The 27,998-nt window shown below is 47.9% G+C and overlaps 1 protein-coding gene across 5 annotated transcripts in view; it reads right to left on the bottom strand.

Annotated features, from left to right (window-relative positions):
* Positions 1–7,836: 7,836 nt before the first annotated feature.
* The window catches only part of LOC149316677 (dynein axonemal heavy chain 2-like), a 122,985-nt gene continuing 102,823 nt past the window's right edge, over positions 7,837–27,998 (bottom strand). For 4 of the 5 annotated variants that reach the window (XM_089516014.1, XM_089516012.1, XM_089516015.1 and 1 more), the window contains 22 exons: positions 27,584–27,709; positions 27,134–27,282; positions 26,838–26,904; positions 26,137–26,287; positions 25,780–25,928; positions 25,418–25,551; positions 22,542–22,686; positions 21,958–22,157; positions 21,372–21,498; positions 18,159–18,345; positions 17,577–17,725; positions 16,492–16,675; positions 15,629–15,819; positions 14,451–14,642; positions 13,248–13,432; positions 12,239–12,467; positions 11,485–11,636; positions 10,943–11,057; positions 10,077–10,253; positions 8,909–8,983; positions 8,627–8,777; positions 7,837–8,116 (listed from right to left, as the gene is read on the bottom strand). In XM_089516014.1, coding sequence (XP_089372140.1) covers positions 7,962–8,116; positions 8,627–8,777; positions 8,909–8,983; positions 10,077–10,253; positions 10,943–11,057; positions 11,485–11,636; positions 12,239–12,467; positions 13,248–13,432; positions 14,451–14,642; positions 15,629–15,819; positions 16,492–16,675; positions 17,577–17,725; positions 18,159–18,345; positions 21,372–21,498; positions 21,958–22,157; positions 22,542–22,686; positions 25,418–25,551; positions 25,780–25,928; positions 26,137–26,287; positions 26,838–26,904; positions 27,134–27,282; positions 27,584–27,709 — 3,390 coding nt within the window. In that variant the 3' untranslated portion in view covers positions 7,837–7,961. The remainder of the gene's footprint in view (positions 8,117–8,626; positions 8,778–8,908; positions 8,984–10,076; positions 10,254–10,942; positions 11,058–11,484; positions 11,637–12,238; positions 12,468–13,247; positions 13,433–14,450; positions 14,643–15,628; positions 15,820–16,491; positions 16,676–17,576; positions 17,726–18,158; positions 18,346–21,371; positions 21,499–21,957; positions 22,158–22,541; positions 22,687–25,417; positions 25,552–25,779; positions 25,929–26,136; positions 26,288–26,837; positions 26,905–27,133; positions 27,283–27,583; positions 27,710–27,998) is intronic. The other variant, XM_089516016.1, reaches the window with a different exon arrangement.

Here is a 27,998-nt window from a genome sequence, read left to right as displayed (position 1 = left end):
ACACCCCGCGGCGGCGGGGAGAAGAGAAAGGGGCCGCTTGGCCCCTTTCTCTTTTAGTCCGCTGGGTGCAGCCGTCTGAAGGCTGCGCCCAGCGGACTAAACCAGGAAGGAGCTCCGAAACGGAGCTCCTTCCTGCTCCGTGTTCAGGGCGCACTAAGCGCCCTGGCGCGGAGCAAGGACGTCACGTCTGCGCTGCCCCGTATAGAGGCGGCGCGGCCGTGACGTCCTCACGGCAGCGGCCGTTTAGTGCGTGACGAGCATGTACTAGGTTAGGGCGGTGCGGAAGCACCGCCCTTTTGTAACCCTAGTGCGTGCTCGTCACGCACTAAAGTGCTGGTCTGTAACCGGCCTAAGATAAGGCAGTCCTCAGTCAGACAGACAAGCCCCTAGTCTCACCTTTACAAACCAAAAAATACCCCCCCCCCAGATTTCAAGGAGATCAAGTATACTATACAACAAAGTATGTGAGCAAGCCGTGGGGCAGGTGTGTGGGGACAGAAGGAATCTAACGGCTCCTTTAATACTAACTGATTTATTTTAGTCGCAACAAATCAGTTTTTAAAGGTGATCCCTCCCCCCCCCCCCCCCCCGTTTCATGCTGAAACACAAAGACAGGACAATATCCTTGAAAACAAAATGCATGCATAAAGATAAATAAATAAATAAATCAGAAAAACCCACTGCTTTGTCTCACCTGCACCCTTCCAAGGCAATCTCCTTTTTTTTCTGGGCTGGAAGAGGCCCCCTTGCCTGACCCGTTTGTCATCCGGTTGGTTAATGCCACCCTCCTGAGAGCACACCTAGCCCGTCTCACCTGGGCAATCTTAAAGGGCCAGGCGCACAGTGCGAGGAAAGGGTCTGACAACAGAGAGAGGGTTTCCTTGGTGTAAGGGGTGATGGTGGTGGTCCTCCTCCCCTTGTTCCCATCATCAGCTTCTCAAAAATTGTTAGCCATCTCTCCTTTCCACCCCTCTCTCTTGATATACACATATAGCTGTCCCAAATCATCTTGACACCGACCTGCCCCCACTTCAAGAGTGAAAGTCTGATTGCGATTATTCAGCAGTACCCAAAACACACTCCGCACATGTTCAGAAGCCCTCTTGACTTTGCTAGTGCTTTGCATTCATTAGGGCCAAGCCCAAGCCAGAAAATAAGCATTCTCTGAAGATGCCAGTGAAACATCAGGAATAAACTCTTCTAGAACATGGCCACATGGTCCGAAAAATCCACAAAAAACCCGGAAAGTAAATTCCATGATCCTAAACAAACTGAATTTCAATTGCTTGATGCATAGACCCAAATTATCTTTAAATCTTTCTCTTGCCACCCCTCCATTTAAAAAAAAAAAACCCTCAAATTCATATGGATTGTGTTTCAAAACCCAGCTAGCAATCACCTGGAATGCTACTCCCCCGCTGCCAACTCCTACCAAAAAGGGATGCACAAGGGAAAGTTAAAACAGTCTCACCCGACTTCTGTGCCTCCCCCCCCCCCCATCCACAGCTTATGCCATATTGCAATCGGACCCTTCATGTAGATCCCTAACTTCTCATCCATGGCCCATCCATCTTTCCAAATCTTTCTGTATCTTTCCATATCTACTCCACCTCACCCTCACCTCCCAAGAGAAACCCAAGTGACATCCCGTGCTTCAATTATTGTCCCACAGTTCCGTCCAGTTCAAAAAATGCTCTTAAATCCACATTTTCTTTTCGGCCCCATTCCCACTGGCTCAGTTAATGTGGGTGGAACTGGGTAGATCCGGATGCCCCTTCCCCGAATCTCTCCGTTAGCGAGTGCCCACTACGATTGAGGGGCATTTTAACCCGAATGCCTTATCGGGTTTAACTTGAGGGCGCCTGCTGTCAATCAAGCAATTGTCATAGGTGACGTTTGCAGGGGCATTGGAAGTGTACTCCCCCTCCTTTTTTTTAAAGAGCCATGCACAATGCCCCAAAGTGTGCACCTTTTGTCAATTTAAAATCTCTCTTGTGTGTGTGGGGGCATTTGGATGAGTGCAGGGTATGATCTGCCCTTGGCCCCATTTTCAACCTCAAAATGCAAGTTAATGCATCCTATATCCCCCACTCCTTGCCACCCCAGATTGCCTCTTACACATGTAATAATAATAATAGTAATAATAATAATAATAAATTCCTCATCTCGGAAATGCCAGAAAAGGATGCAATTGCCTTGCATTCTTTTTTGCTTTTAAAAGCAATTCAGGGCTGCCCCTGAATTCCTTGCAAAAGCATGTATTGTTTTGCCAGTTGCCTAATTGACAAGAGCAACAAATGTAACATTCGCATTTTTGGATTGATTCGCAAAGGGGAAAAAAAGGCTAGCCCATTTGCAACATTTCCCCTTTGCTGGAAGCCAGCAAATGAAACGGAAAGGGAACAAGCTGCCAGCCACGTTCTATCTATATATAAATATATATCTGCCACAAGAAAAAACAAAACAAAACGTGCGCATATTTTGTCAAAATTAATTTTAAAAAAATAAAAAAGGGAGGAAAGTGCCTGTAGCATCCGCATATAACAACAACAACAACAACAATAATAATAATGGCTCTTAAGTTCCATGAGTAAGAGGAAAGCAAGCACCCAAAAAATCATGCGCATAAATTGTCAAAAGAGGCTGCTTCTGCTGCATCCATTTCCCTACATCCCCCGGCCTGGGCTATCCTCCTCTTCCTCTTCCTCCTCCTCCTCCTCCTCCATCACTTTCTCCATCTCCCCCCCACCCCCAGCCCTTTGCAGCCCAGTCCCCTTTTGCCTCCTGTCACCCTTTGCATCCACCCTTTTTCCCTGGGCTCTTTCCTCCTCTCCCTCCCCTCCGATGAGGGGAGGGAATGCTCTAACCCATGGAATCAATTGGGAATAAAGGGGAAATGCAGCACAGGCATTCTGACTGTAGCATCTGCATATAACACTAAATAATAATAATAATAATAATAATAATAATAATAATAATAATCCAGGAGCAAGAGGAAATAAAGCACAAGCAAGCACACAGACATGTCACCCCAAAAAATCATGCACATAAATTGTCAAAAGAGGCTGCTTCTGCTGCATCCATTTCCCTACATCCCCCAGCTTAGCCCCACAGCCTTATTTCCCTGGGCAATCCTCCTCCTCCTCTTTTCTTCTGACCTTCCCCTCCCAAGCTGCCCCGGCTCCTTCATACTCCTCCTCCTCCTGCTCCATTATAGGATGCCCTTCATGGCTCCCTTATTCCCAGGGCTCCTTCCTCCTCCTCCTCCTCCACTTTTTCCACTCCTCTCTCCCTCTTACAGCCCTTTACAGCCCCTGTCAGTCACCCTGATTTCCCCTTTTGTCTCCTCTCAGCCTCCAGTCCTTCGGCTCTTTTCTCTTCCTCCTCCTCCCCTCGGATGAGGGGAGGGAATGCTCTGCCCTCAGCCCGCCCTCCGACCCTAATCCCTTCCTGAATTTGCCCCGAACATGATCGAGGGCAAGTTCATATTTTGCAGAACCCGGGTCTTTTGGGAAAAGACGGATTTTAGCCCGAATCTGGATACCCCGGGGTAAGGGGCATTTCCTTGTGCAAGCCTCGACATGGATTGTGATGGAATCGGGCCCAATATGAACTTCACGTGCAAAATTCGAATCTGGAATCGGGTTAAATTGTAGTCTGAATGGCCCCTTGGTTGACAAAAGCATTGGCATTTTCCAAAACAGGATTAAATCTGCATCCGCACTCTTAATACAGGAAGGCGCACAACTTTCTTCCTGGCCCCCAACAGCCTTCCAAAACTCAATTCCTACTTCTGTCACTGCTGTTCAGAACAAACTTGCTCTGTTCATCTCAGGTACTCTCCCAATATTTGCATGCATACACCTCTGCCTATAAACATATGCATCCCCGTATTCTAAATGCAACAGCTCCCCCAAATTAAAAAATCTCAGTAATCCTCCAGATTTGTTCTGGATTATTTGCTCTCCATTTTTTTCTGCAATATCCTTTTTGCAGTGTGTGTGTGTGTCAGTTAAAATAAAAGAAGATTTAGGGTACAGCCGACATTGCTACGCTAGAGTTTGTGTGCAAAAGTTGAGCAGGACCATAAGGCACCACGCTCTGCCAAATTTGCCTCCCCTGACGGCAGGAAAAGACATCAAGGCAGTCAATACCCAAGGGTATTTGCAATTCTGCTCCAGACTCCTGTTCCTATCTAGGACCTCATGCAGCAGTGACTCAGTCCAAATCCATAAGGGCTAGGTTCAGTGTAAATGACAAGGCTTTTTCTCCCCCATTTATACCAATGAGGAAAAGGCTGCCCCCCAGAAATTGGGGTCTTCACTTCCAAGAAAGCTGGATCCCCTGTCTCTACTTCACCGCTGGCGGAGAGTGCTGAAGGTGGCTGCACTCACACAATTAGAGTGAGACATGGACAATGCAACCGGCTCCAACTCGGCATCCAGATGTCTATCCCAGTGAGTTCTGGTCCCAGTTTGGCCTCAACTGTTAGGACCGGAGACTCCGGGACGACTCCATGTGCACCTCGATCCACACACCAGAACTTGTCTCTGCGACCTCCAGCTGCCTGAGTGTGTGGTTGTGGGAATGTTCAACCCCAGCCAGGACCTGACACCCAGCAAGGTGATGGTGATGACACAGTCATCACTGGCAGGATTTTTGGGTGGGTGAGGGTCTCAGCGACCTCCAACCCATTTTTCCGCACCAGATGTGGGCGACGTGGGTTTAGGGGGCCAGGCCTGCCACCAGAGAGGCTTAGCCCCGGTGTTCTGATTTTGATTTCCTTTAGCACAACTGGAACAGGTCAGTCAAGTCCAGTTTGTCCATCTCTGAAGATTTTCTTCTTCTTCTTCAAAAGGCAAAGAGGCTCTGCTCAGATCCCACAGTGGTAGCGGCAGTGGCAGGACTGTCTTTGCTGCTGGAAGAATGTCCGTCCATCCGTCTTCTGTCTGAAACCCGGGCCAGCTGCTCTGCCTTCTGTTCGTTTTTTAAAGGTCCCTCTTTCGGGTGGCATGCGAGGTGAACAGGGAGGCTGGGAGTGGACTGAACCGCCGGCTGCTAGGCCTGTGCCAGACCGGGTTCCCTCACCCCAGTCCTCCACTTCTCTTCTCACAGCAGATAACAAAGCCAGGAAAAGCAGCCAGAAAAACCTTACAGCCACACAGGCGCACACACACCAGATCTCCCCTTTCCAGCCACACACAAGCTGTGTGGGTCCTCTGTCCCCCACCACCAACACCACACACACACACACACACATCAAGCTAAACAGCTTAAGGCGAGATCCCCCCCAAACTGTTCCAAGAAAAAAAAAAGGGGGGGGGGTGAACCAGACAGGGTTCAGAGAAAGAAAGATTTGGAGGAGAAACCAACATTACCTGCAGAAAGGGAACTGCTAAGGTTTTTTTTTTTGGGGGGGGGGGGGATATGGGAAAGAGGACTCCGTTCGTCAGGATCTCACCACCACCACCACCACCTTCCATGTAAAGGATTCCCCCCCCCCACCTTCCAGCGTAAAGGACTTCTTTATCTCCACTTTTGCATGCAAAGGATCCCCCCCCCCCACATACACTCCACTGCATGCAAGGATTTCTTTCCCCACAGTTCTGCATAGAAATGATTCCTTCTTACCATTGCATGTAATGATTCCCCCATTATCCTTGTATGTTAAGGGTTTCTCCCACCGACCCACCCCCATTGTATGTAGTTCTCCCTACACACAAGGGGTCAGCCCCCCCTCATTTATATATGCAAATATTTCTCTCCCCACATCTTTGCATGCAAAGAATTTATCCCCCCCACACACTTTTAAATGCAAAGGATTTCTGCCCCCACAAACCCTTTCTATGCAAAGGATCCCCCCACCACCACCATCTTTGCTTGCAGTGGATTTCTATTTGCCCCAGAGAAGGCACCCTGTCTCCTGTGGGGCAAGGAAGCTGCTGGGGCTGCTTGTGCAGAACAGGCCTCTGGGGGCTTGGAGAGAAATTAGATAGCTCAGTCTCCTTCCCCCCCCTCTCATTGGTTCCTCCTGATTTGGGGAAGGGATGAAGCAGGAGGGGCACCCTACCATCATCTAGACCAGTGGTTCCCAACCTGTGGGTCGGGACCCCTTTGGGGGTCAAATGACCCTTTCATGGAGGTCGCCTAAGACCATTGGAAAACACCTATTTAATTAAAGTTATGAAGTAGCAACAAAAATAATTTCATGGGTTTGGGTCACCACAACATGAGGAACTGTATTAAAGGGCCGCGGCATTAGGAAGGTTGGGAACCACTGATCTAGACTGACCCACTGGAGTTGGCTTGCTCAGGGCACCAAAGGGGAAAGAAGCAGAGTACATCTAGATTTGACAACACTTTAATTGCCATGGCTCTGTCCTGTGATGTGGTGAGGCACCAGCATTCTTTGGCAGGGATGGCTAAAAACCTTGTGAAACTACAAATCCCAGGATCCCGCAGGATGGAGGTTTGTGTCAAACTGCGTAATTTCTACAGTGCAGATGCAGCCCCTGTCACATTCAGGGCTCGGCAACTCTGTTCTCCCCTCCAATTGTATGCTTCCACTTTAAATGCTCCCAGAAGCAATACGTTTAGGGTTCCTATGTGCCCCCTCCAACTAAATTGTGCCACCCAAGAAAAAGCCTCTCCTGTTCCCAGTCATACCAGCTGCCCTCCTTCCCCTGCAAGGTCTTGTTCCCCTGCCCTGCACAGCAGCTTTGCTCAAGTCCAGAAACCCTCCCTGAGAGCCCCTTCTTCTCCATGCAGCCTCCCTTGCTGCCCAGTTCCTTCTGGGGCACTTTCCTCCCCAATTCCCCATCACCACCAGTTGCCTGCCAGCCTGAGACACACTGGCTCCTCTCTGGCCTGCAGCCTGAGAGCCATGGGGTTGTGTGTCACCCGAAAGGTATTTCCTTTCCTCTGTTCCCAAGGCCTGCTAGGCTCTCTGCGCACAACAGCAAGTTCTTTGGAGCCACACTTTTATCCCACAGACTCCAGCACAAATGGCAATGATGCTAGGAAGGGCTCACGAATGGTCCAGGCTTCTCAAACATCTCCCCCTCTCACCAGCATCCACAGAAATGCAGGAGGTCTTCTTCTGCATATGGAGGATGCCCACATTTAGCCTCCACTCTGCAGCCACACATTGTGGGGGTTGAGCTGTCATTATGGGGCAGAATGTTGTTGTCGACTGTTAAGTTGCTTGATGTGACAGTCCTCTGAATGAGAGACCCTCCACGTCCCCCTCTTTTCAAGAGCTCTGCTCAGGTCTTGCAAACTCAGGATCGTTGCCGTGTCTTCCTTGATTGAGTCAATCCACCTGCCATGCGCTCTTCCTCTTTTCCTCTTTACCAAGCATCGCTGTATTTTCTAATGAGTCACGTCTTTACATGATATATCCAAAGCACCATCGTCTCAATTTAGTCATGTTGGCTTCTAGGGAGAGTTTGGGCTTGATTTGTTCTCGAACCAACACATCTATTTTGTCCAGGGTATCTGCAGAATTCTCCTCTGGCACCATATTTTAAATGAGTTGATGCTCTTCTTATCCTCTTTCTTCGCTGTCCAGATTTTACATGGATGCCTCATACTGGAATTCATGCTGGTGATGTAACAAAACTAGAGTGGGCTTTCCCCCAGCTAAATGCAATTTGGGAAAGTTCCTCTTTTGAATTACAGCTCCTAGAATCCCATCATACCTGGGGGATTCTGGGAGTTGCAGACCCCAAAGAAGCTTTTCTGAGTTTTGTGGGGTGCTTTTAAAAAACAAACAGCAATTCCAATGTATCACCTCAGCACAGGTTTCCAAATAACATACACATGATGTACAACAAATGCATTGAACAAAATAACTATTTAATTTTAACTAGAACAATAATGGGAGCAGGGGGAAATAAATCAGGGAAAAGTCAAAAGAGGAAAGTTTTTTTCCTGGAGAAGTAGAAAGGGGAGGTTTATCTTCAGCTATCCAGACTCATCAGCAAGGCAGTGCCCCGTTTGATCCAGTGGTCAGAGGTCATTGTTCCGGACCGCAGGTCAACGCCAATGACAAAAGAGGGCCGCCCGGAAGTGCCAGCCCGGTTAGGGTAATAGTAGCAAGGGCAGGAGTACATCCCTGGAGACAGAGAAAACAAGAAGAGGCCCTCAGGCAGCGCCAGGGAAGGATGTGGCAGCTGCTGCTTGGCAGCAGAACTAAGAAGCACAGTGAAGGAAAACAACTGTTTTTGGTCAGAATCTGGCCCAGAATTTCCCATGGACAAATGGCTTCTTGGAGCTTACAGAAGTACCTTTTTTGGATTATAACTCCTTTAATTTCCCATCCAGCATGGCTGGTGGAGAAAATTTCCTTTAGGAGGTTACAACTCATTGTAGCCTACTAGAGCAAGTCTTCCAAACTCTGCCTCTCCCGACTTCAAAGCTGGGAGCATCACCCAGTGATACCATGCCTGCCTGGCAAGTACAATGGTCTGGATGATGGGATCAGGCCCCTGCCTGGCGTCTCTGGAGAGACCCATTTGCTACCAGTCATAAGAAACAACATGGGCCAAAGCAGGCCACTGTCTCCCTGTCTCCTCTCTTCCAGGCTACTCTACAACTTCCTCTCTTCCAGCCTTCCCAGGCCCACCTTTGCCGCTCTTCTTCTTGTACTCCACTGGTTTGAAGTGGATGGTGGGGATGGGGCAGACCAGTTGCATGGGCAAAGCTTCCATCAGGCAGGAGTTCTTCTTGTCCCAGCCGGCACCCTCCAGGTAGAGACCTCGGACCCAGACTCCTTCCTGAGGGTTGGGAAGTGGCAGGAGGGCAGGTGGGGTGGGAGGAGAGACAGAAGAAGGAGGGCTGAAGTCTGGGCACAAGCTTCCAGAAGGTCCCAATCCATAACCCTCCACAAAAGAGGGAGCACACCTACCTTGGGTGGATACACCAGGTTGTTGTCATCTACAGTGGAGACAATGAATTCCCAAGAGAGAGTATCAACTGAGATCTAAAAGGAACAAAGTGAGGAGGAAAGTGAGATGCCTCCACAATCCAGGGGTCCCCAGCACTGATGCTGAGAGTAGCCCACCCCGAAGCTTTCTATCCTTGAGAATACAAGTGCGCTGGCTCTCACCATTAGTCCTTCTCCTTCCTACCTGCAGCCTGAACCACAAAGTCTGACTGTGAGGAATCACAGGCCTCAGCTTCCCTCACTCAGCCTCGCTTCCCCTTCCTGTCCTATCTCCGCAGCCGGACACACAGATCCCGTTTCAAGGTAATAGTAAAGAGACACGCAGGGCCCTTTGGCCCTGCTCCCCTCCCCATCAGCTTCTTCCTTAGACCATGGACTTTATCACACTGAGGAATATCTCTTAATTTTGAATGAAAAGAAAGTGGGTCCAGAACGCATTTACGTGAATTCGCTAGTTCAGTGGATTTACGTGAATGTGAATTGTGTTTGAATTGGCTTCTCATTGCCCGAAAATAGCATGCCATTGCCCGAATTTGCGTGTGGTAGTCTGTCATGCAATAACGTGACACCCCATGATTGTGCTTGGACTGACTTCCCATTGCCCGAATTTGTGTGTAGTAGGCTATCACACAATAATGTGAAACCCAATGATTGCGTTCAGATTGCCATTGGATTATACTTCCAATTTCCCTTGTCTGATAAACTCCCATTACAAACCTCTGGGGCTGTAGCAATGGGGACAGGGGCAAAGTAAAGATAGCACATCCCCTACCGAAATAAGACTTTTGCTGCCCCACTGAAATTTTCCTTCAGCACCCAAATTTATAGCATTGGAGAGAGTGAGACACAGATAACTGTAAATACCTAGAACTTTTCTGTTTGCTGTGTTTGCATTCTCTTGGTCACTCTGCCTGCCTCTTTCCTTTAGATGCCCCAAACTGTATTTTTCTAAACACTTGAGTGAAGTTTTAAGTAATTGCAATGCTAAAATTTGGGGTAATGAAGGAACGGGGGGTGGGGGTGTAGAATTCCTATTTGGGGGAGTAATGTCCCCATTTTGCCACACCCCATAACTAAGAGCTCTCCCATTCACCCACCCCACTACCCATTTCCTCATAACATTTCCTACATTGTTCTGGCGAGCGGCAGCTTGCAACACAGCAGTCAGGAACCCAGTAGGAAACGTAAAACCAGAGAGCCAGAAAAGCACGGGAGGGTGAGCGGTATTTGCCCAGCGGGCAAACTGTTCCACGCGGAGGCCCAGGTCCCGGGTCCAGGCAGCTAGCGGCTTCTGGGATGGATAGGCCTATAGGGGAAGGAAACAGCTGGATGTGACAGACAATTTCCCCCAAAGAAGGGAGGATTCACCACTGCAGCCTTGCAAAACAAAAATTAAAAAAACCTCCGGCAAAGTGCTTCTCTCAAGACACCAGCCGTTTATTACCTGACAAGAACTGCTTCTTGCCTCCCCCAACTCCAGTGACTTGGAAAGGTTTGGTATGTAGCTGGGGAATCTTTTACCTCAGAAGAACAGCTTTTGAAATCCTTCTTTTCCCTCAGTGGGGGAACTTTTTACCTTAAAAGAGGTTTATGAATTATTTCTGTTTCCCTAGTGGGAAATCTCTGTCTCAGAAGTAGAAGGTTGTGGAGGAGAGAAGGAGAAAGGGAAAACTAGTGGGTCCCAGAAGGGATTCTGCAAACCCCTCTTCTTAAACACAGATTGCCCCTGGGGTTAAAAAAACCAGGGAAAATGTGTTGAGAAACCAAAGAAGAAACAGGAGTTGTTTCGCCTTACAAGGTTCCAGCAGTGCTGGTGGAAGTGCCAGAGGCACCCTTTTCAAGAAGATGAACCTCTTGGAGCCTTTGGATTGGTCCCTTTGCCCTTCCTGTGTCCGTGTCCCAAATCTCTGTCAGGTTTTACCTGGTAGCCAAGGGGAGAGCATGCCACCTCCACAGAAAGGGGAGGGAAAGAAGCAGCAGCTCTTAGGGCCTTACCCTTTCCCAAATGGGGGGCACGCGGGCATCAAATATGCAGTTGAAGATCTCCTCAAGGTCTGTTGACATGACCACCAGGCCTTGGATGCCCTTCTCCAGTTCTATCAGAGAGGAACTATAGGGGCAGAAAAGAAGGAAGGGAGTCACACAAAGGGATGAGGCAAAAGTTACAGGGATGCAGGCCAGAACTGGTTTCCTGCAAAAGGCCAACTCAGGAAGGGGAAAGTGCCTCTGAGCATACAGAGAGTCTCTTTCTGCTACAACATTTCCAGGTAGGGAGTTCAGTTTGTTCTGAGGAAGAGAAAAGAGTGGCTCCATCTCTGCTGGCAGAGAACACACTGCTCACCTCACTCTCTCTTTACAAGCAAGGAACAGGTCAACACTGACTTTGGGGGAAGGCTGAGCCAATGTCAGTCCAAGGAAGCCGGATTCTAGGCTTGTGTCCTTTAGCTGAGACCAAGAAACTCACAGCTCCCCACACAGAGGAAAGAAGAGAGGCAAGGGTGGCATGGGCTGTGGCTGAAGTGCCCTCCCCACCTCACCTGATGACCTGCAGCAAAGAGTTGTAACGCTGGATCTCCTGCAGCAAGACCACGTTCAGTGGGGAAGGGTCAGTGGAGAGGACCTTGCTGGTGCCCTCATAGTCAATCTCCTCTGGGATCTTACTGCGCACGTCAGCTGAGAGCTCCAGTACCTAGCAGAGCAGGCAAGACCACATGCTGCATGAACAGGGACTCTCTCTCTATCTTTTCCAAAGCATAGGGAAGTTACTTTTTGGGCAACAACTTCCAGAATTACCAAGTGAGCATGCTCACTGACTATTGTGCTGGGTGGGGTATAAGAGCCTGGGAATCATAGCTTCCAAAGGTAACTTTGTGTTGTCCCAGAATGCTCAAAACTCAGCTGACAGACGTGACCAAAGTAGGTATACTTTGGGTTACCCACAAGTGATGGAAAATGCAGGGATAGTGAGGGCTATGAATAAGGACCAAGTACCACTGATGTTTACATCTGGGACTGGGTGCTGTTTGACATCAGAACAGCAAGATTTAGTATCAGCCTTTGTAGGAGTGAAATCACAACCCTAGGATATGCCTCTGAGGATGCACAGGGTTTATTGTCATCCCCAGTGTTGTGGGGCAAGACCTACCACTCGCCACTAGAAAGGTATGAGGCTTTCACATAAGAGGCCTTGAATCTTGGGACTTCTTGTTTTAGAAATGTGCTTCCTTTTGGGATGGCAAAAGGTCCTAATGCCACACTGACCCACTTCTATTCTGCCCCTGGGGTTGGTACCTTATCTTCACGGCTCTGCCCAGGCACTCCAGTGGGTGTTGTCTGGGGCTGTAGGGAAAGCAGGGTTTCGAAAAGTGTTCTGGCTTCTGTGATTTGGGAGGCCACGTCAGCATTGGGGTGCTGGCCAAAGGCCTCCGGGGCATCCATGCCAGGCAGTAGAGTGATGTATTCCTTGTAAGAGGCTAGGTTGCCATCCTTAGGGATGTAATAGGCGTCCAGCGCAGAGAGCCTGCAGGTAAAGGCCAGTTTTACTGCCATCCATGAAGACATTTCTTTCCACATTCTTCCACCCCCAACTACCCCACAGCATTCCTTCCCCATGTGCACCCTTTGTATACCAAATCTGAACTGCAAGGACACACCCTACCAAGGTATTCTCAGCGACCATTCTCTAATGCTAGGCCTCTATAAAAAAAAAAGCACAGTACCAGGAAACCATTCTATGGCTGTAAAACAGCTGGAAAGGAAAATAAAGAGTCCCTGAGGGTTTCACCCTGAAGAAAAGGTAAAAGAGAAAGGACAGAATTTTCTCAAAGGAGAAAGGAACAAAGTAGAGAAGCAGAGCTCCTGTGCTTGACAGGACAAATGATCATCCTGCCTACCAGCTCTGAGGTGGGTGAATTAATTTGTGGAAGAAGAACCGTGTGGTTCCTAGGGCTGTGGACTCCATTTTCATCCCCATCCCAACCTTCTCTTGATCAAGAGAACAATCTCCTGACAACATAACTAACAGGGAGAACAAGAGAAGAACTCCAGTTGTACAGCACAACAGGGGAGAGATGAGCAAAGAATTTCAGACCTGGGCAAAGTGCTTTTACAACCATACAAGAGAATGATCCTGTACTAACCTCTCCCCAATAAAAATTATCTTCTGAAGAAGGAATAATCTCTTCTCTACTCTGCTCCCTATCACTCACAAAAACAGACCCTATGGAATCCTGCTTTCTAGGAGCCTTCCTCCAGACTTCCAAGGACCCCAAACTTTTGACAGAGCTCCCTCCACACTAACTTGTACAAAGGGGCGGCGATGCTTTGCTCGCAGAAGTAGTCATTGATATAAGTGGTCAGGAGTCGGCGGTCCCAGTCATCTGTCACGTGGCCCCCGTAATTGACGCCTGCAATCAGGTATTTGAGGGCATCCCAGGGCGTCTCCTCGTACTCATCCAGGTAGAGGCTCAGGAGGTTCTCAGACACCTAGGAGGGAGGAGAAAAATCCATGCTAAATCGGAACCAGGTCTTCAGGAGATTGGGTGGACAAAGTTGGTGGAGGTTCTCCAGGCAGCCTAGGAGCAGGCCTTTTGGCCTGAGATGAATCCTTAGGGAGGACTGTGCAGACCTCTGGCAGTCTTTCACCCCCTTCCTCTGAGTGCTGTTTACTCTGGGAGCAACACCAAGCTATGTTCCAACAACTCACCTGTCCAGCACCTGCCCACCTATCTTGCTGCCAGCCCCACCACCCCCCAAATACTCATAACACTTGTTTGTGAATCATATTCTCAAGTAGCGATGGACAAGGTACAGCTTGCTAACAGCATGTTACCCCCAGGTCCTCTTCTGCATCCCCTCTACTGGTCCTCCAAATTTTTTTTAAAACCCTGATACTGCTTTTTGTAACCAATATTCAGCAGCATTAAATGGAATATAGACTATATTCCTCATTTATTAGACTTGGTGTTCTTTTTTAATTTTAATGGCATTCTCTGTGCAGCTATGGTAGTGCTTAATGTACGTGCTTCATGACCTCACCAAGGACTGACTCCCACTGAAAGCATCCTTGTAGCATTATCAGGGCTTTCCCCTGTGACATCACATTGGGGTGTCCCTAGGCCTCAGGTTTTAGCCCCTAACTCTCAGGACATGAGATAGTTCTGCCCTGACAACCCTTAAGGAGACAAATGTTGACTGCACTGTTTTTAACTGTTTTAATGTTTGAAATTATATGTGTTATTCTTGTATTTTATTGTTACTGCTGAGTTGTAATCCCGCCTCCATCCATCTGGGAGAGGCGGGGGAAATACAAATTATTATTATTATTACTACTAAGTGTCAGTTCCTGGAACAACAGACCACAGTTTGAAGGGCATTGTCTCTGGGTACACTGGACCTGAGACTCTACAAGGGAGGGTACAATCTGCCAACACCCTGCCCTTTGCTTTCTTTGGCTGTCCCAAACTGCTCAGCATCCCCTCCTCCTCCCTCCCAATCGCATCACCTCAAAGTCTGAGTCATTGAAGCCATAAATGATGTTCCAGCCCAACTGCAAGAACTTCTTGCGTTCCAGCAGAACACTGTGGAAGAAGCAGAGGGCAAAGAGTAGCTTCTTGTACTTGGTCGGCTTGGTGCAGCGGTTGAACTGGGGCTCCGTGATGAGTTGGTAGAGGCGCTTCATATTAGCTTTCAAGCCCTGTCATGGGAAGAAGGGTGAGGGATGAGAGAGACAGCTGACCTCAGACACCTGACAAATCCCAGAACTTGGTGGAGTGCTGAGAAGGAAAAGCAAGGTCTGGAAAAAGCCGAACTAGATTATTTTTCCTGCCCTGCAGATGGACAGAATCGTCTCCCTCAACTGAAAACCAGCAATTTAGGCTGATGAACTGGAAAAATTAAGAGGTCATTTCATAACCTGCTTTGGTTGGCTACCTGTTCCCCAGGAATGAAGACGTCTCTTGGTGGCTCCCTGGAGGGGAATGATGGGGATAGTGAGGAAGAGAGTGGCTTTGTGTACTGTTCTCAAGCTTCTTAGATCTAGGGGATTGTGATGAGTCTGCCTGGCTTCTAACACCATTGGTGCTTTATTCAACCCAACCACTTACTAGATTCCCCAGATCTCAAGGCCTGACCCAGTTTCTCCAGTTCACAGGGCAAGAGTGACAACTCTCAGGGCAAAAGTGCTGTCTTGAAAAGTGTGTGTACACATATTTTCCTTGCCTGTTAGAGTGGGTAGCTTTGATTTGAATGGCATACCTTAGACTTGCCAGGACTTAAGGACTCATGTTTAATCACATTACGAGGGGTTTGCCCCTTTTAAGATTATTGGGGTCTCCTCCCGCCAATGGCATCACAAGGTCTCACTTTTTGGCCTGGGGCAGCCCTCACCTGGTAACCCTACTACCAGCCCCTTCTCAAGCTGTGTGTTTGCACATCTTGAGAATTTTTTCCGAATCTATCTCTCTTCCACAGAAAACTGATCTTGCATGAACTTCCCAATGCAAAAGAAAGGAGGAGAGAAAAGATAACTTGGGCTGAAAAGAGGAGGGAGCTAAAAACAAGTGAAGACATTTCCTCAGCCTAAGTTGGCATTCAGAAAATGGGTTAGATACAATAGGAAATAGTGAGACTTGGCCCTGCCTCTCCCACCCCTTCTAGTGTTGCCTGGCCCTCTGCTCTCACCGTGGGAGGCTCCGTTGTCATCTTGATGCCAGCTTGTAAGATGGAGATGGGGAAGTCGGGGTGGGGGCTTGAGCTGAGCCACAGGCGGAAGGACGGATGCGGCTCCTCTACCTGCAGTTGATCCACCAGCTTGTCCAGCTGAGGCATCCAGGAGAGGGAGAGGTGACAATTGGCCAGGAAGACCCAGTTACCTGCCAAGAAACAAGAGGTAAACTTGGGCATTCTGCAGAGGCCCAAAGGGACCTGCAGCTGGAAGGAATGCACTGTGACACAGAAAGCTGAGGAAGGGACTATGAATGAAAAGGCTCTGTGAGAGAGAGAGAGAGAGAGAGACAGAGAGAGAGGATGGTAGGGATGGCCTCCCCACTTAAAAAAAAAAGGAATTCTACAGCAGGGGAGTGCCATTTCCCCCCAGCCCCCTCCATGGGCTTCATCCTCCCCCACAGCACACCTAAATTCATTACACTTCCTTTCAAAATGGCAACCAGAAATTATGTCACTTCACTTTTGGTGACCATTTTGAGAAGGGAAGGATTGAAAACACTGGCATTCTCTCTTGTTTTACTTTGGAGGTTGCGATAGAGGTAATACTCCCTGTTTTTGTGTGTTTGTGGGACTTTCTGCACAATTTTCATGCAAATATTGCCCAAAGGTCACAAAAAACTTCTCTTCCCAAAACTGAAAGATGTTTAGGGGCTTTAGGGGACTGGTAGGGGGTTTCCAAGACTATTAAAGTGGGGGCCAAGGACCATATGCAAGGCATGGGCCACACTTTCTCCACTCTTGCTCCAGAGGGCTGAACGAATCTCCCATGAACTGGAGGGGAGGGGGAAACAGCCTTTCCTTTCTCCTTTGGCACTCACCCTGACGGACGCCGTCTTTAATCATGCGAGTGGCAATAGGTGCCTGGCCCTGGCCCAGTGAGAGGGCATGGAAGCGCTGGGACATGCCCGACTGCTCTGCCAGCTGAAGGAGGGCGGACGTGGGATCAACACCAGGGGACAACACAAAGATCAGTGGGGTCTTTGTTGTGGAGTCGTCCACCACCTGAGTGGGGGGGGGGGGGGAGGAAGAGATGGAAAAGGCAATCAATGACCTGGAGAGCTAACAAGCTTTGATTACTGGATTTTCATTATTCAACTGCTGGGTCTGATTCTAATTTGTTCTGAATCTTTTTAAATGTCTTTGCTTACTGCCTTACATACAAATTTTTTAGTGGAAAGACAGAGCATATAAGTCATAAATATTGTTATTATTGTTGTTGTTGTTATTGTTATTATTATTATTTCTGCTTTCCTTGGCTGAAGGAGGACATATTGGTAGAGCTGAAAACATTGCAATTTCAAAGTAATTTGTAATGATACACATCAGATGCAATTTAATTTGATAAGGTGCTTGTTCCAGTTGTAACATTACTCATTACATTGCCATCTTGACAGTATTAGCTAGTCCTCCATCAAGTGTGAATGCCACACTTCCTACAGCATTGTATAACCCATCAGTCTGAAGCTGAAGCATTTTTCTGAAGAAGAGGGAAAGGGGAAGCAAGAAGTTGCCAGGTCTTCTGCTAAGCTGAGACTTGCAGGATCCTTGTTTGGAGGTAAAAGAAGACTATATTTAAAACACTCTCTTCCCCCAATGTGAATGGTTGTTATTGGTTCCTTTTCCAAGTAACATCTTGGCAACTGTCACACTACTTCTCAGAAGGAGCAAAGTTACAACCACATTCGCAGGAGGAGTAACTTGTTGCTTGGAGGCAGCAGTGTTACCTCCATGTTGTAAATTCTGAGAAACACACTAGATTCACCAGCTCCTGTAGGTCAAAACTGTGGAACATCCCTCAGTTGTCCTGTCTCAGAGTCTAGTTGTAGAGACTGTAGTCCACAACGTGAAGGGATGACACAAAAGGGTGCCCTCCTTCCCAGCCCCAGAAATGTTATCCACTCACTGATCTCATGTTAAGCACAGGTGGTTCGATGAACTGGGAGCCCAAGTTGGAGACTATGAATCCTGTGACGCAGAAAGCCACACGATCTGGACGCAAAGACCGGACAATCAGCATCCGCTGCATCTGGTTGCAGGAGTTCTCCCACTCACCTGCAGGGGGAGACAGTGGGTGTATGGATGGGGGAAAGGCTGGAAAACAAGAGCTGTCATCACTGGAACCAAGATGCCCAGACACCTACCCATCTTTGCTATGTGGAGGCATCAACTTGCCCTAGGACCTGTTCCTGGAGCTGGCCATTTTTAGGAGTTCTAGGTACTTTACAGGACTGTGGGTAACTACCTTTCCCCTTTTCCAGACACAAGAGGAAGGAGCAAACTGCACTCAACTTCTCTCATGTAATCTAATCACACAAAAGCCTAAATTTATTTAAAATTCTGATGAATGAGAGATTTGCCTATGTGTTGACTCACCATTAAAACCATGGATGGAATGGGTCTACTTTAGCTGGGATTGACCACCAAGATGCCAGCTAGTTTCCCAGGAAGAAGGGAAAGCTCCCTCAGCCCCAGTATGGTGTCTGACCTGGCAGCATGGCTTTCTCCGGCTTGGAGCTGGTGTACCATAGGTTCCAGTCACGAGGGTATTGCTCAAAAGAGTTCATGATGCCATGGAAGTTGGTGAGCTTGTCCAGCTCAGTGATGTTGTCCCAGTAGGTATCGGCTAACCAGCTTGTGCAGGGATTGTCCATCTGCCCTTCCCTGTCGAGCACCTACAAGGAGGGACAAAGGGAGAGCAAGTGACCAAAGGACCAGAGGAGGACATGGCCCACTCCTGCCCAAGGCCAGAGACAGGAATGGCTGAAGACCTGGGGCTTCTCACAAAGCAAGTCCTAGTCACCTAGTTGTCAAGATTTGTCTAAACCAGGAGTGAAGAAATGTTTCTGAATGAAAGACCATGAACCCAGCAGGAAGAGTTAACCAGAGACTGTAGCTGAGGTGGGGGCAGAGCCAGGGCTAAGGCTAAGGCAGGTGGAGTTTGCAGCATGACAAGAAAGAAGGAAACACAAGACCTAACTCACAGGGCTGGCCATCATCAAACCTACAGAGGCAGGAAATTAATAGGTAGAACTCGCATAAATATATTCTAAATAAAAAGATCAATTTAGAGATAGAAAGTCAATGGCCTATAATAAAGACATGATCCATACAGTTCGAAAGTAACCCTAAAGGCAAAATACTATACATGCAAGGGCCAGTTTGGCATATAAGCTTTACTTATTTATTTCCCAAGTCTGTTAGTTTGGAGTTTGCAGCACTACGGGACTGCAAAGCTATTTTTCTGTTCTGCACTTCACTGTCTCATATATGCCCATAAAAACAGAAAAGGAAACAAGCGACAGGTACCTCACATCAACAATAAACATCTGCCAAACAACCAAGAATGCCTGAAATATGCCCAATAGTTACATTTTGCCTACATTTCTTCCAAGAGGAAAGGAATGCTCCCCATAGGGCAGTTATTCTCACCTTGTGACCTCCAGATGTTTTAGACTTCAACTCCCAGAACTCCCCTGCTGCTAGTGGCCTCTGGGAGCTGAAATCCAAAGCCTCTTGAGAGTCAGATATTAAAAAATCACTGCCTTGAGGGGAGAGCATTACCTTAGGGGGAAGAATGGAGCATGCAATAATGAGAAGCCTGAAAACCTCAGGCTCTGACACACACTTTCATTTGCAATTCTTACCAAAAGGCTGACAGGGCCAGCTCTATAAGGCAGTAGCCTGGGTAGACTGGCCCCATAAGAGGAACACACCTCTGGTCATTTCTCAGCTGCTGTTGCTCCAAGGACCCCCACCCAAATGAGGCAGCAGAAAATAAATCCAGTTGGCAAGAAGCTGGGGTGTCTTCCCAGATCCCATGTGATCATGAAAGCTCAGGAGGGTCAGCCCTGGTTAGCACTTAGATGGAAGACTACCAAAAAATACTTTGCTGTAGGCTCTATTTCAGAGGAAGAAACTGGCAAAAGCCACACTTGAGGATACCTTGTCTAAGAAAGCCCTACGCAACTCATGGGATCACCAGATGCTGACAAATGCTCCACCAAAAGCATCTTAAGTAGACTGAAGCCTATGAAAACTCATGTTGCCAACTTCTTACTTTCTTTCAGTTAGTCTCTAAGGTGTTACAAAATATCTCTAATACATATGCTGACAAGTAATGGACACACACACACACACACACACACACACAGATGGCTTATTTTCCCTCTGTGGTCTTCCTTCTAAGCCCCTGGCTGTCACCCCAAGCACATCTCAGATTACAAAGCCCAGGGACTGGGAAACCTCCTGGCCAGTTCACAAAACAGCTCACAGAAAGCCAAGCTACTTTCTGTCCTTTAGTGCCCCGCACTGTCTGTAAGTAAGGTCTAGCAAGATTTTGAAAGCTGATTTCCCAGCTTCCTCTGCAGGGAATAAGTCTGCCCTGGAAGGAGTGTGCGATAGTGAAGGCAGAGCCATAAGGAATCCAGGAGCAATGTCTAATTCTGCCAGTGTAGCAGGTTTACCAAGACTGAATCCTAAGCATTTCCAAGAGTGATGTTTGGAGAGGTTTCAAAGAGTCAGAGGTCACTTCATCATTCCATATTTTCAAATGTGGCATCATTTACTCAGGGCTCAAGGAGTGCAGTAAGCCAGAACACTTATGAGTGTGAGATCTGGGGCAACAACTTGCTGATTAAATCCAAGCAGCAGGCAAGACTGAGTCTTCCTGCCTCTCTTAGGCCTTGATCTTTAACTGTGCAATCTCCAAACTGCACCTAACAAAGCAAGACCTTCCACGAGCAGTAAGACACCTGTGCTGTGTCTTCTTACCAAAAAGTAGACATAAAACAATGCACCTCTTTACAGCCAGTCCTGAGGCACAGAACAAACACAGAGCAGAAGTTCACATCAGTAGGCTCTGCTTAGCAAAGAGTGTGACAAAAAGGTTCCCCAATAAGGAGCTCTGAGCATGCCCAGGGGCTTCCAAAATGGCAGAACTCATATTGGAGAAGGCTTCCCACACATAAGCATGGGATCAAGCATGAAGTCATTTGCATAGGCATAAACCAGAGCTTAGAAACATTACTTTTTGGGACTATAACTTCTAGGATCCCCCAGTCTCAAGTCCAAAAGCATAACATTTCCATGCTCCAGTAGTAACCCATTCCTAGATAAAGTTCACCACTGAAGCAGAACTGGAGGGCTGGATGAACCACATAGGGTCATCCTTTGTGCATCAAGGTTCTTCCCAACTGTTAATCCCACAGAATGCAAAAAGCAGAGGGCAGAAGGAAGCAAAGGACAATGACAGAAGGACAAGAGGGTCAAAGAAGGCAAAGTCAGACAGAATATGCATACTGAACAGTAAAAGGAGAAGGACAGGCTTTTTCCATGTGTTTAGCTCTGGCTCATGTGAAATTTAAAGCAGGTACAACTCCAAAGAAAAGGTGCCCCCACAGAACATGAATTGGGAGTTCCACATCAAAGAAGTTCTCTTGTCATGTAAGCAATGTGATTGCCAAATTCTCTGTAAGCAGAGAGTTCTAGGTTCAGTCTCAGGAATTTCCTGCTAGGACTTGGAAAGAGTCTTCTCTGAAACCCTGAAAAACTGCTGCCAGTCTGTGTCAACTATACCAGACTACAAGGCCTGACAGTCTGGCTCTTGCCTGCATTCTCATCCTAACAGCACAGCAGCCTAAAATCTCTGCAGGCCAGGCCAAGTGCCGGCTGTTTCCTCATGTCTCCATCTGGTGCTTACCACTCCTCCACGCAGGAAGAAGTTATATTCATCCATCTTGAGGTTGCCAGAGACTTCCAGGATTTTGGCACACATCTGGAAGCTGAAGAGCAACTTGTGTCGTTCAAAGAGGCCCCGGCAGGTATACCTTGGCAAAGCGAGAGGGGAAGGATTGAGATGGATAGAACTGACTAGCTCCTCTTTTGAAGCTACACTTCTAGTGTCTGTCTGGAAGGCATTCTGGCCTGTCCTTTGCTTGTTTGTGGAAGGAGCAGTCAGGAGAGAATCAAGGAACTGCTCTCCCTTAGCAACATTGTACTTGCTTCTTGTCCAGTGAAAGAGACCCCAGTGTACAGATTGCTTGACATAGTGGAAAAGGAGAAATGATGACTGATAAGGTGGCCTTAAGAGCAAATTTTTATCTCTCTGGATTAGAGCCTGGACATATTAATGTTTTGGACTATGGCTAAATGCCCCAGCCAGGCAAAGGAATTTGAGGGTCTATAGTCCCTAAAAAATAACCTTTCTAAGGTGTGAAATCTGGATGGATCATGGTGGCAGAGAGGAGTAGTGTGCCATGTTTATCTAGTTGCACAGGCCAAGTTACCTGTAGACAGCGTAAGTGTGATATTCATTGAGGAAGCGGATTCTCTCATCCAGCTTGGCACTCCGGTGGCTCTTGGTGATGCTGAGGTTGAACAGGTCAATGTAGGCATCGAGGGAGAACTGGTACATGGGGTCGATCCTGCCCATGTCATTGAGGACAAAGAAGAGGATGGACGCTCTCTGAGCACATGGACGATAGCCCTGGCAGTGAACATGCACCTGGTTAGTCAGTGAGCAGGAAAAGGGCAGCAGCAAGGGGGCTACAGCTGGAGGAGGAGGAGGCTGGGGCACTGGCCAAACAGGCTGGGGGATTCTGGAAGTTGTAGTGCAAAAAAGGAACTTTCCCTAGGTCTGGAGATTTCCCTTCATGAATTATCAGAATGCCTTCCTTCATTTAGAAATTAACGTACTAGCCTCTATTGATTCTAGAGGAACTTGGGAAGGGGGGGGGGACTGGGCAAGCAGTATCTGCACCCCCACGTAACTCGGGACCTTCCACAGCACACTCAGCACCAGGATCTCCATTGTCACTCTGTGGGATATAAATTAATAAAAATAAAATGAAATTCCACAGGTGGGTCTCACCTCCCGAGCTGTGTCAATTTTAATCTCAGTTGTCTCACTGGTCTCCAGTTGCTCCGTGACCTCAGTGGCAGTGATCTTGGAGGTCTGCAGAGTGTTCACGAGCTGCACATCATCCAAGAGGGAGCCTGTTGCTTCATTCAGCAACCTGAGGGCAGAACAAAGGGTTACTTAGAAGAGCGATGGGAAAGTTCAAAATGCTGAGATCAGCCCACTGTTCCCCTTGCAGCTCCATCAAGAAGCAAGGAAGCCTTCCTGGAAGACTCTGGAACAACAGTCCAGCCTCTTTTTGAAGCTATCCAGAGAAAAAGACCCTACCACCTCTCTAGGGAACTAGTTAACGTACTAGCCTCTATTGAGTCTAGAGGAACTTGGGAAGGGGGAGGAACTGGGCAAGCAGTATCTGCACCCCCACGTAACTCGGGTATTAAAAGAACTAGCAAAAGTAATATCGGAGCCATTGGCAATAATTTTTGAGAACTCCTGGAGAACAGGAGAAGTCCCAGCAGACTGGAGGAGGGCAAACGTTGTCCCCATCTTCAAAAAGGGGGAAAAAGAGGATCCCAACAATTATCATCCAGTTAGTCTGACATCAATACCAGGAAAGATTCTAGAGCAGATCATTAAAAAAAAAAATCTGTGAACATCTTTCGGCCGGTGAGGGAGAGAACAGGCTGGCTCAGTGTTATCAGGGACTAGCCTGAAGAAAGAGGCTCCTCCCTCCATAACTGTCATCTTTCGGCCGGTGAGGGAGAGAACAGGCTGGCTCAGTGTCCGAGGCTAGCCTGAAGGAAGGACACTCCGCCCTCCATAACTGTCATCTTTCGGCCGGTGAGGGAGTTCACCAGGCAGGTCCAGCTCCATCAGGGCCAGCCTGGAAGAAGGAAGAGCCCTCCCTCAAATCCATCTCCTCAGAGGGAGAAAAGAACCACTGGACCTCATCCCTTTTCCCTCCATCATTCCCTTCTCCTTTTGTTTCGTGTCTTTTAGATTGTAAGCCTAATTGTCTGATTATAAATATTATTGTAAGCCGCCCTGAGAGCCATTAGGGCTGAAGGGCGGGATATAAATACTTAAATAAATAAATAAACATCTAGAAGGCAATGCCATAATCACAAAAAGTCAACACGGGTTTCAAAGAAAGAAGTCATGCCAGACAAATCTAATCTCTTTCTTTGATAAAATTACTAGCTTGGTAGATGAAGGGAATGCTGTGGATATCGTATATCTTGATTTCAGTAAGGCTTTTGACAGGGTTCCCCATGACATTCTTGTAAACAAGCTTATAAAATGTGGGATAGACAAGGCAACTGTTACATGGATTTGTAATTAGTTGACTGGCTGAACGCAAAGGGTGCTGAACAATGGCTCCTTTTCATCCTAGAGAGAAGTGACCAGTGGGGTGTCCAGTGGGGCTCTGTCCTGGGCCCAGTGCTATTCAACATCTTTATCAATGACTTGGATGACAGAATTGGAAGCATTGTTATCAAATTTGCAGATGACAGCAAATTAGGAGGAGTAGCTAACATTCCAGAGGACAGGATCAACATTCAAGATGACCTGAATAAACTAGAAAGTTGGGCCACAGCTAACAAAATGAACTTCAACAGGGAGAAATGCAAGGTACTGCACTTAGGGCGGAAAAATAAAATGCACAGATATAGGATGGAGGACACCTGGCTGAATGAGACAACATGTGAAAGGGATCTGGGAGTCCAAGTAGACCACAAGCTGAACATGAGTGATGCGGCAGCTAAAAAGGGCAATGCAATTTTAGGCTCCATCAGTAAAAGTATCGTATCTAGATCAAGGGAAGTAATTGTCCCACTCTATTCTGCTTTGGTCAGACCCCACCTGGAATATTGCGTCCAGTTCTGCGCGCCACAATTCAAAAAGGATGTTGAAAAACTGGAACGTTTCCAAAGGAGGGCAAGTAAAATGGTGAAAGGTCTAGAAACCATGTCCTATGAGGAATGACTTAAAGAGCTGGGGATGTTTAGCCTGGAGAAGAGAAGGTAAAGAGGTGATATGATAGCCCTGTTTAAATACTTGAAGGGATGCCATACTGAGGAGGGAGCTGACTTGTTTTCACTTGCTCCAGAGACTAGGACCCGGAGCAATGGATGCAAGCTACAAGAAAAGAGATTCCACCTCAACATTAAGAAGAACTTCCTGACAGTAAGGGCTGTTCGACAGTGGAACACACGCCCTCAGAGTGTAGTGGAGTCTCCTTCCTTGGAGGTCTTTAAACAGAGGCTGGATGGCCATCTGTTGGGGATGATTTGAGTCGGATTTCCTGCATGGTGAGGGGTTGGACTGGATGGCCCTTGCAGTCTCTTCCAACTCTATTATTCTATGATTCTATGGTTCCATTGCCAAAGCACTCTCGCTGTTAAAAAGTTTATTCTAACCCTCAGTCAAAATCTACCCTCCTGTAACTTCAAAGCATTAAACCTGCTACTACCCTCTCAGCTAGCAGAGAACAAACCTGTCATCTCCTCTCTGGGACAGCCCTTGAGATATTTAAAGAAGGCCATCATGTCACCCCCTCAGTCTTCTCTTGAGCAAACTGAACAAGCTCAGTTCTTGTATGCTTTGTTCTCACTCCTTATCATCCGTGTTGCCCTTCTCTGAACCTGCTCTGCCTTGCCTATATACTTCTTAAAATAAGGTTCCCAGAACTAAACGCAGGACTCCAGGCTTCAAGACTACCACCTCTTGTTCTTGAACCTCAGAAACAACTCTTTTTAATCATTTTTAACCTGGTTTTTCTCCCTCCCAGAGATTTACACCTCTGATGACTTCTCTCAGCATGGCCACTCCTGCTCCCACAACACCAGGAGGCCCAAACCCTCACTCTTCCTCCACCCAGCTCTCACCTCAGGATCTCGTCCTCCAGCTCCTTCAGCTTCCTTTTTCCAGCCGCAATGTTGAGCACCAGGTGGTCCTTCTGCTCTTCCAACTCAGGCCTTTCTCTTCGCACCACGATGCCCAGAAGTTGAGACTCCAGTCCCTGAAGAGGTCACGGGGCACATGGGGTGGTTCAGCCCTCTCTGTCCTGCCCCCAGCTGCATTTCTCTCCACAGTTCAGAACAAAGCTCTCCCTCTTGCCTCCAGGTCACTCCAGCTCCCTCCCCACAAATCTTCTTTGGTGGGAAATCTCTAGGTTCTGATAGTTTGCCCTTCCCACAGGAGATGAATATGGCTCCCAGCTTTCAAGCCAATGAGCCCAAACCTTTACCTGCTCTTTGACAGCAAAGTTGACAATGGTGGTCTGGGAGGAGGTTTCTGGAGTGTAGTGTGGGTTGGACAGCTTGGTGGTTAGGTAGAAGCGGAATTCAGGGTGGTAATCCACCTCCTTGTCCCCGATCCTTATCAGCAAGCGTCCACCTGCCATACACACATCGGAAGAAAGTCAGAAGTCAGATCTGGCAGTGCTCCATCTGGGCCATGAGGCTTCCTTCCCTCTTGTCCAGGTGCCACCCCCCTCCCTTATTCCTCCCTGTCCCCACTTCGAATGCCCCATAATATAAAGCAGCATTCCATATGTTTCTCCATCTCCTCTCTCCCAAGCAGCAGATGAAAGCCAGAAGCTCACCCACTCTGGTGACGGATTTGTTGAGGATGGGGGCCAGTGTCGGGTCAAGCTCCTCTTGCACATTCTTCAGCAGTACTGGAGAGCCATGCCGGATGGCTATCTCTAGGATGCGCAGGTAGTCGGGCATCTGTAAGTCGATAATCTTTAGGCCCTATCAGAAAACAGATGGAGAAACCACAGCAGCATCAACAGTCAGAGCACATCGTTCACCCTCCTCTTACATCCTTGTTTTCCTACTAGCTTCCAGAACAAAAACTTCCCTGGCTGTCCAATAAAAAAACACTGGCTCTGACAGCTGGCACAACATTTGTTTAAAAAAATCATTTTGCCTTGAAGCACAAGAAGATCCTCCCATTGAAAGGGACCAAGTGCAGAGTCCCAGCTACAAAGCAGGTGGGAAGGGTAACCCCTCCTCTTGGGTAACTTCTGGCCAGGGATGAAAGGGAGAAGAGAGCACAAAGAGAGGGCCTACGTCCACTTATTAATCCCAAATCAACTAGATCCTCTGAACTGATGGAAATTTGGTTTGTAAACACTTACATAAGACCCACTGGCTCAGTGGGTCTGAGTTCTAAGTAAGACTAACATTTAAGTTTAGGCCAGAGAAAACAACACGAACCAGGAGAGGAGGTCAAAGAGATGCCTGTGTGGAGTTATCAAACCCAGACAGGCAAGGTACTGCATGTAGTACCGCTACTTACTTTCTTTAATTCCATATTCTTGATCCATTTTGTGGCCTGGCCCTGGGGGTCAATCATCAGAGGCCACCTGGGAAAGACCAAAAGCGAAAGGAAGATGGGCATTGGCATTGCAGCCACACTGAGGCCTTGTCAGCTTCTTCCAGAAGTCACTTTTGGACATACTGGTGATTCCTTGAACTTTCAAAGAAAGGGTCAGGAGGTGATCCAAAAGGGTTGGCCCAGGGCTCTGGAGTGGGTCAGGATGTGTGACTGAAAAGCCTTTTGGGACCTCAGTCACATCACAGACTAGAACTCACCGGTTGCCTCGAGTGACAATGATCCCATTCTCTGTAGAGAAGTTATCTGATGGCAGCCCTTGGATGTTCCATGTGCGCACCACCGTTGGGTTGCTGAGGAAGCTGTCACACGTGAAGTAAGGGGAGCAGGGCACTTGAAGCTCACGGATCTGCAGGCACAGGCACAGAACAGCAAAGAAGTTGGTTGGCCCTGAACTGCCTTGCTTTCCCTTCCTTTGCTGAGGGAGGTCATGTGCTGGATTCATCCTCCTGGCTGCTACCCAGTAGACCCTCTGAGAAGTAGGTTATGCTTCTCAGCCTAACACCACTGGGGCCCTGTGGAGTGCCATTCCAGAAGCCACAATTGGCTCAAGCCAGCCTTCAAAAAAAACCCCAAGTCCCTCCTCCAACGCAGTGCCAGTAAGAAGAAAGAGGGAGGCTGCCCTCTCAGGAAAGGTAAGTAAAACTCACCTGCTTGATCCAGATGTGAGAAACAAGCTCTTCCCGGTAATTCGACAAGAAGGGCCCCATGTAGGATAGAAATGCCGCTGCCACAAGGCAGTCACCCACCAAGTAGCCCAGGTCTTCCTCAAGGCCCTACCAGAAAGAAGGACATCAGAGACAGGAAGAAAAAGGGGAGATACACACACACACACACACACACACACACACACACACACAGGTGGGCGAAGCTACCACCAAAAAGTTTTCCCTAGCAATTTTAGAAAGTTTTGAAGTTATCTGCATAGGCGCAGAATAACCCATTTGTGTGTATTCACAGAAACCATGAAGAAGAACCGGGCTGCACTTTTTCTCAGGGAAAACACTGGCCCCATACAGACTGCCAAAATAAAGCTGCTTCGGGTCACTTTGGAGATATGCTGTT

Source organism: Sceloporus occidentalis, unplaced genomic scaffold (assembly GCF_023333645.1).
Source record: "Sceloporus occidentalis isolate IW3139 unplaced genomic scaffold, rSceOcc1.0.p SCAF_3, whole genome shotgun sequence".
In the NCBI taxonomy this organism is placed as follows: Eukaryota; Metazoa; Chordata; class Lepidosauria; order Squamata; family Phrynosomatidae; genus Sceloporus; species Sceloporus occidentalis.
This window is presented reverse-complemented; position numbering and strand designations above follow the sequence as displayed.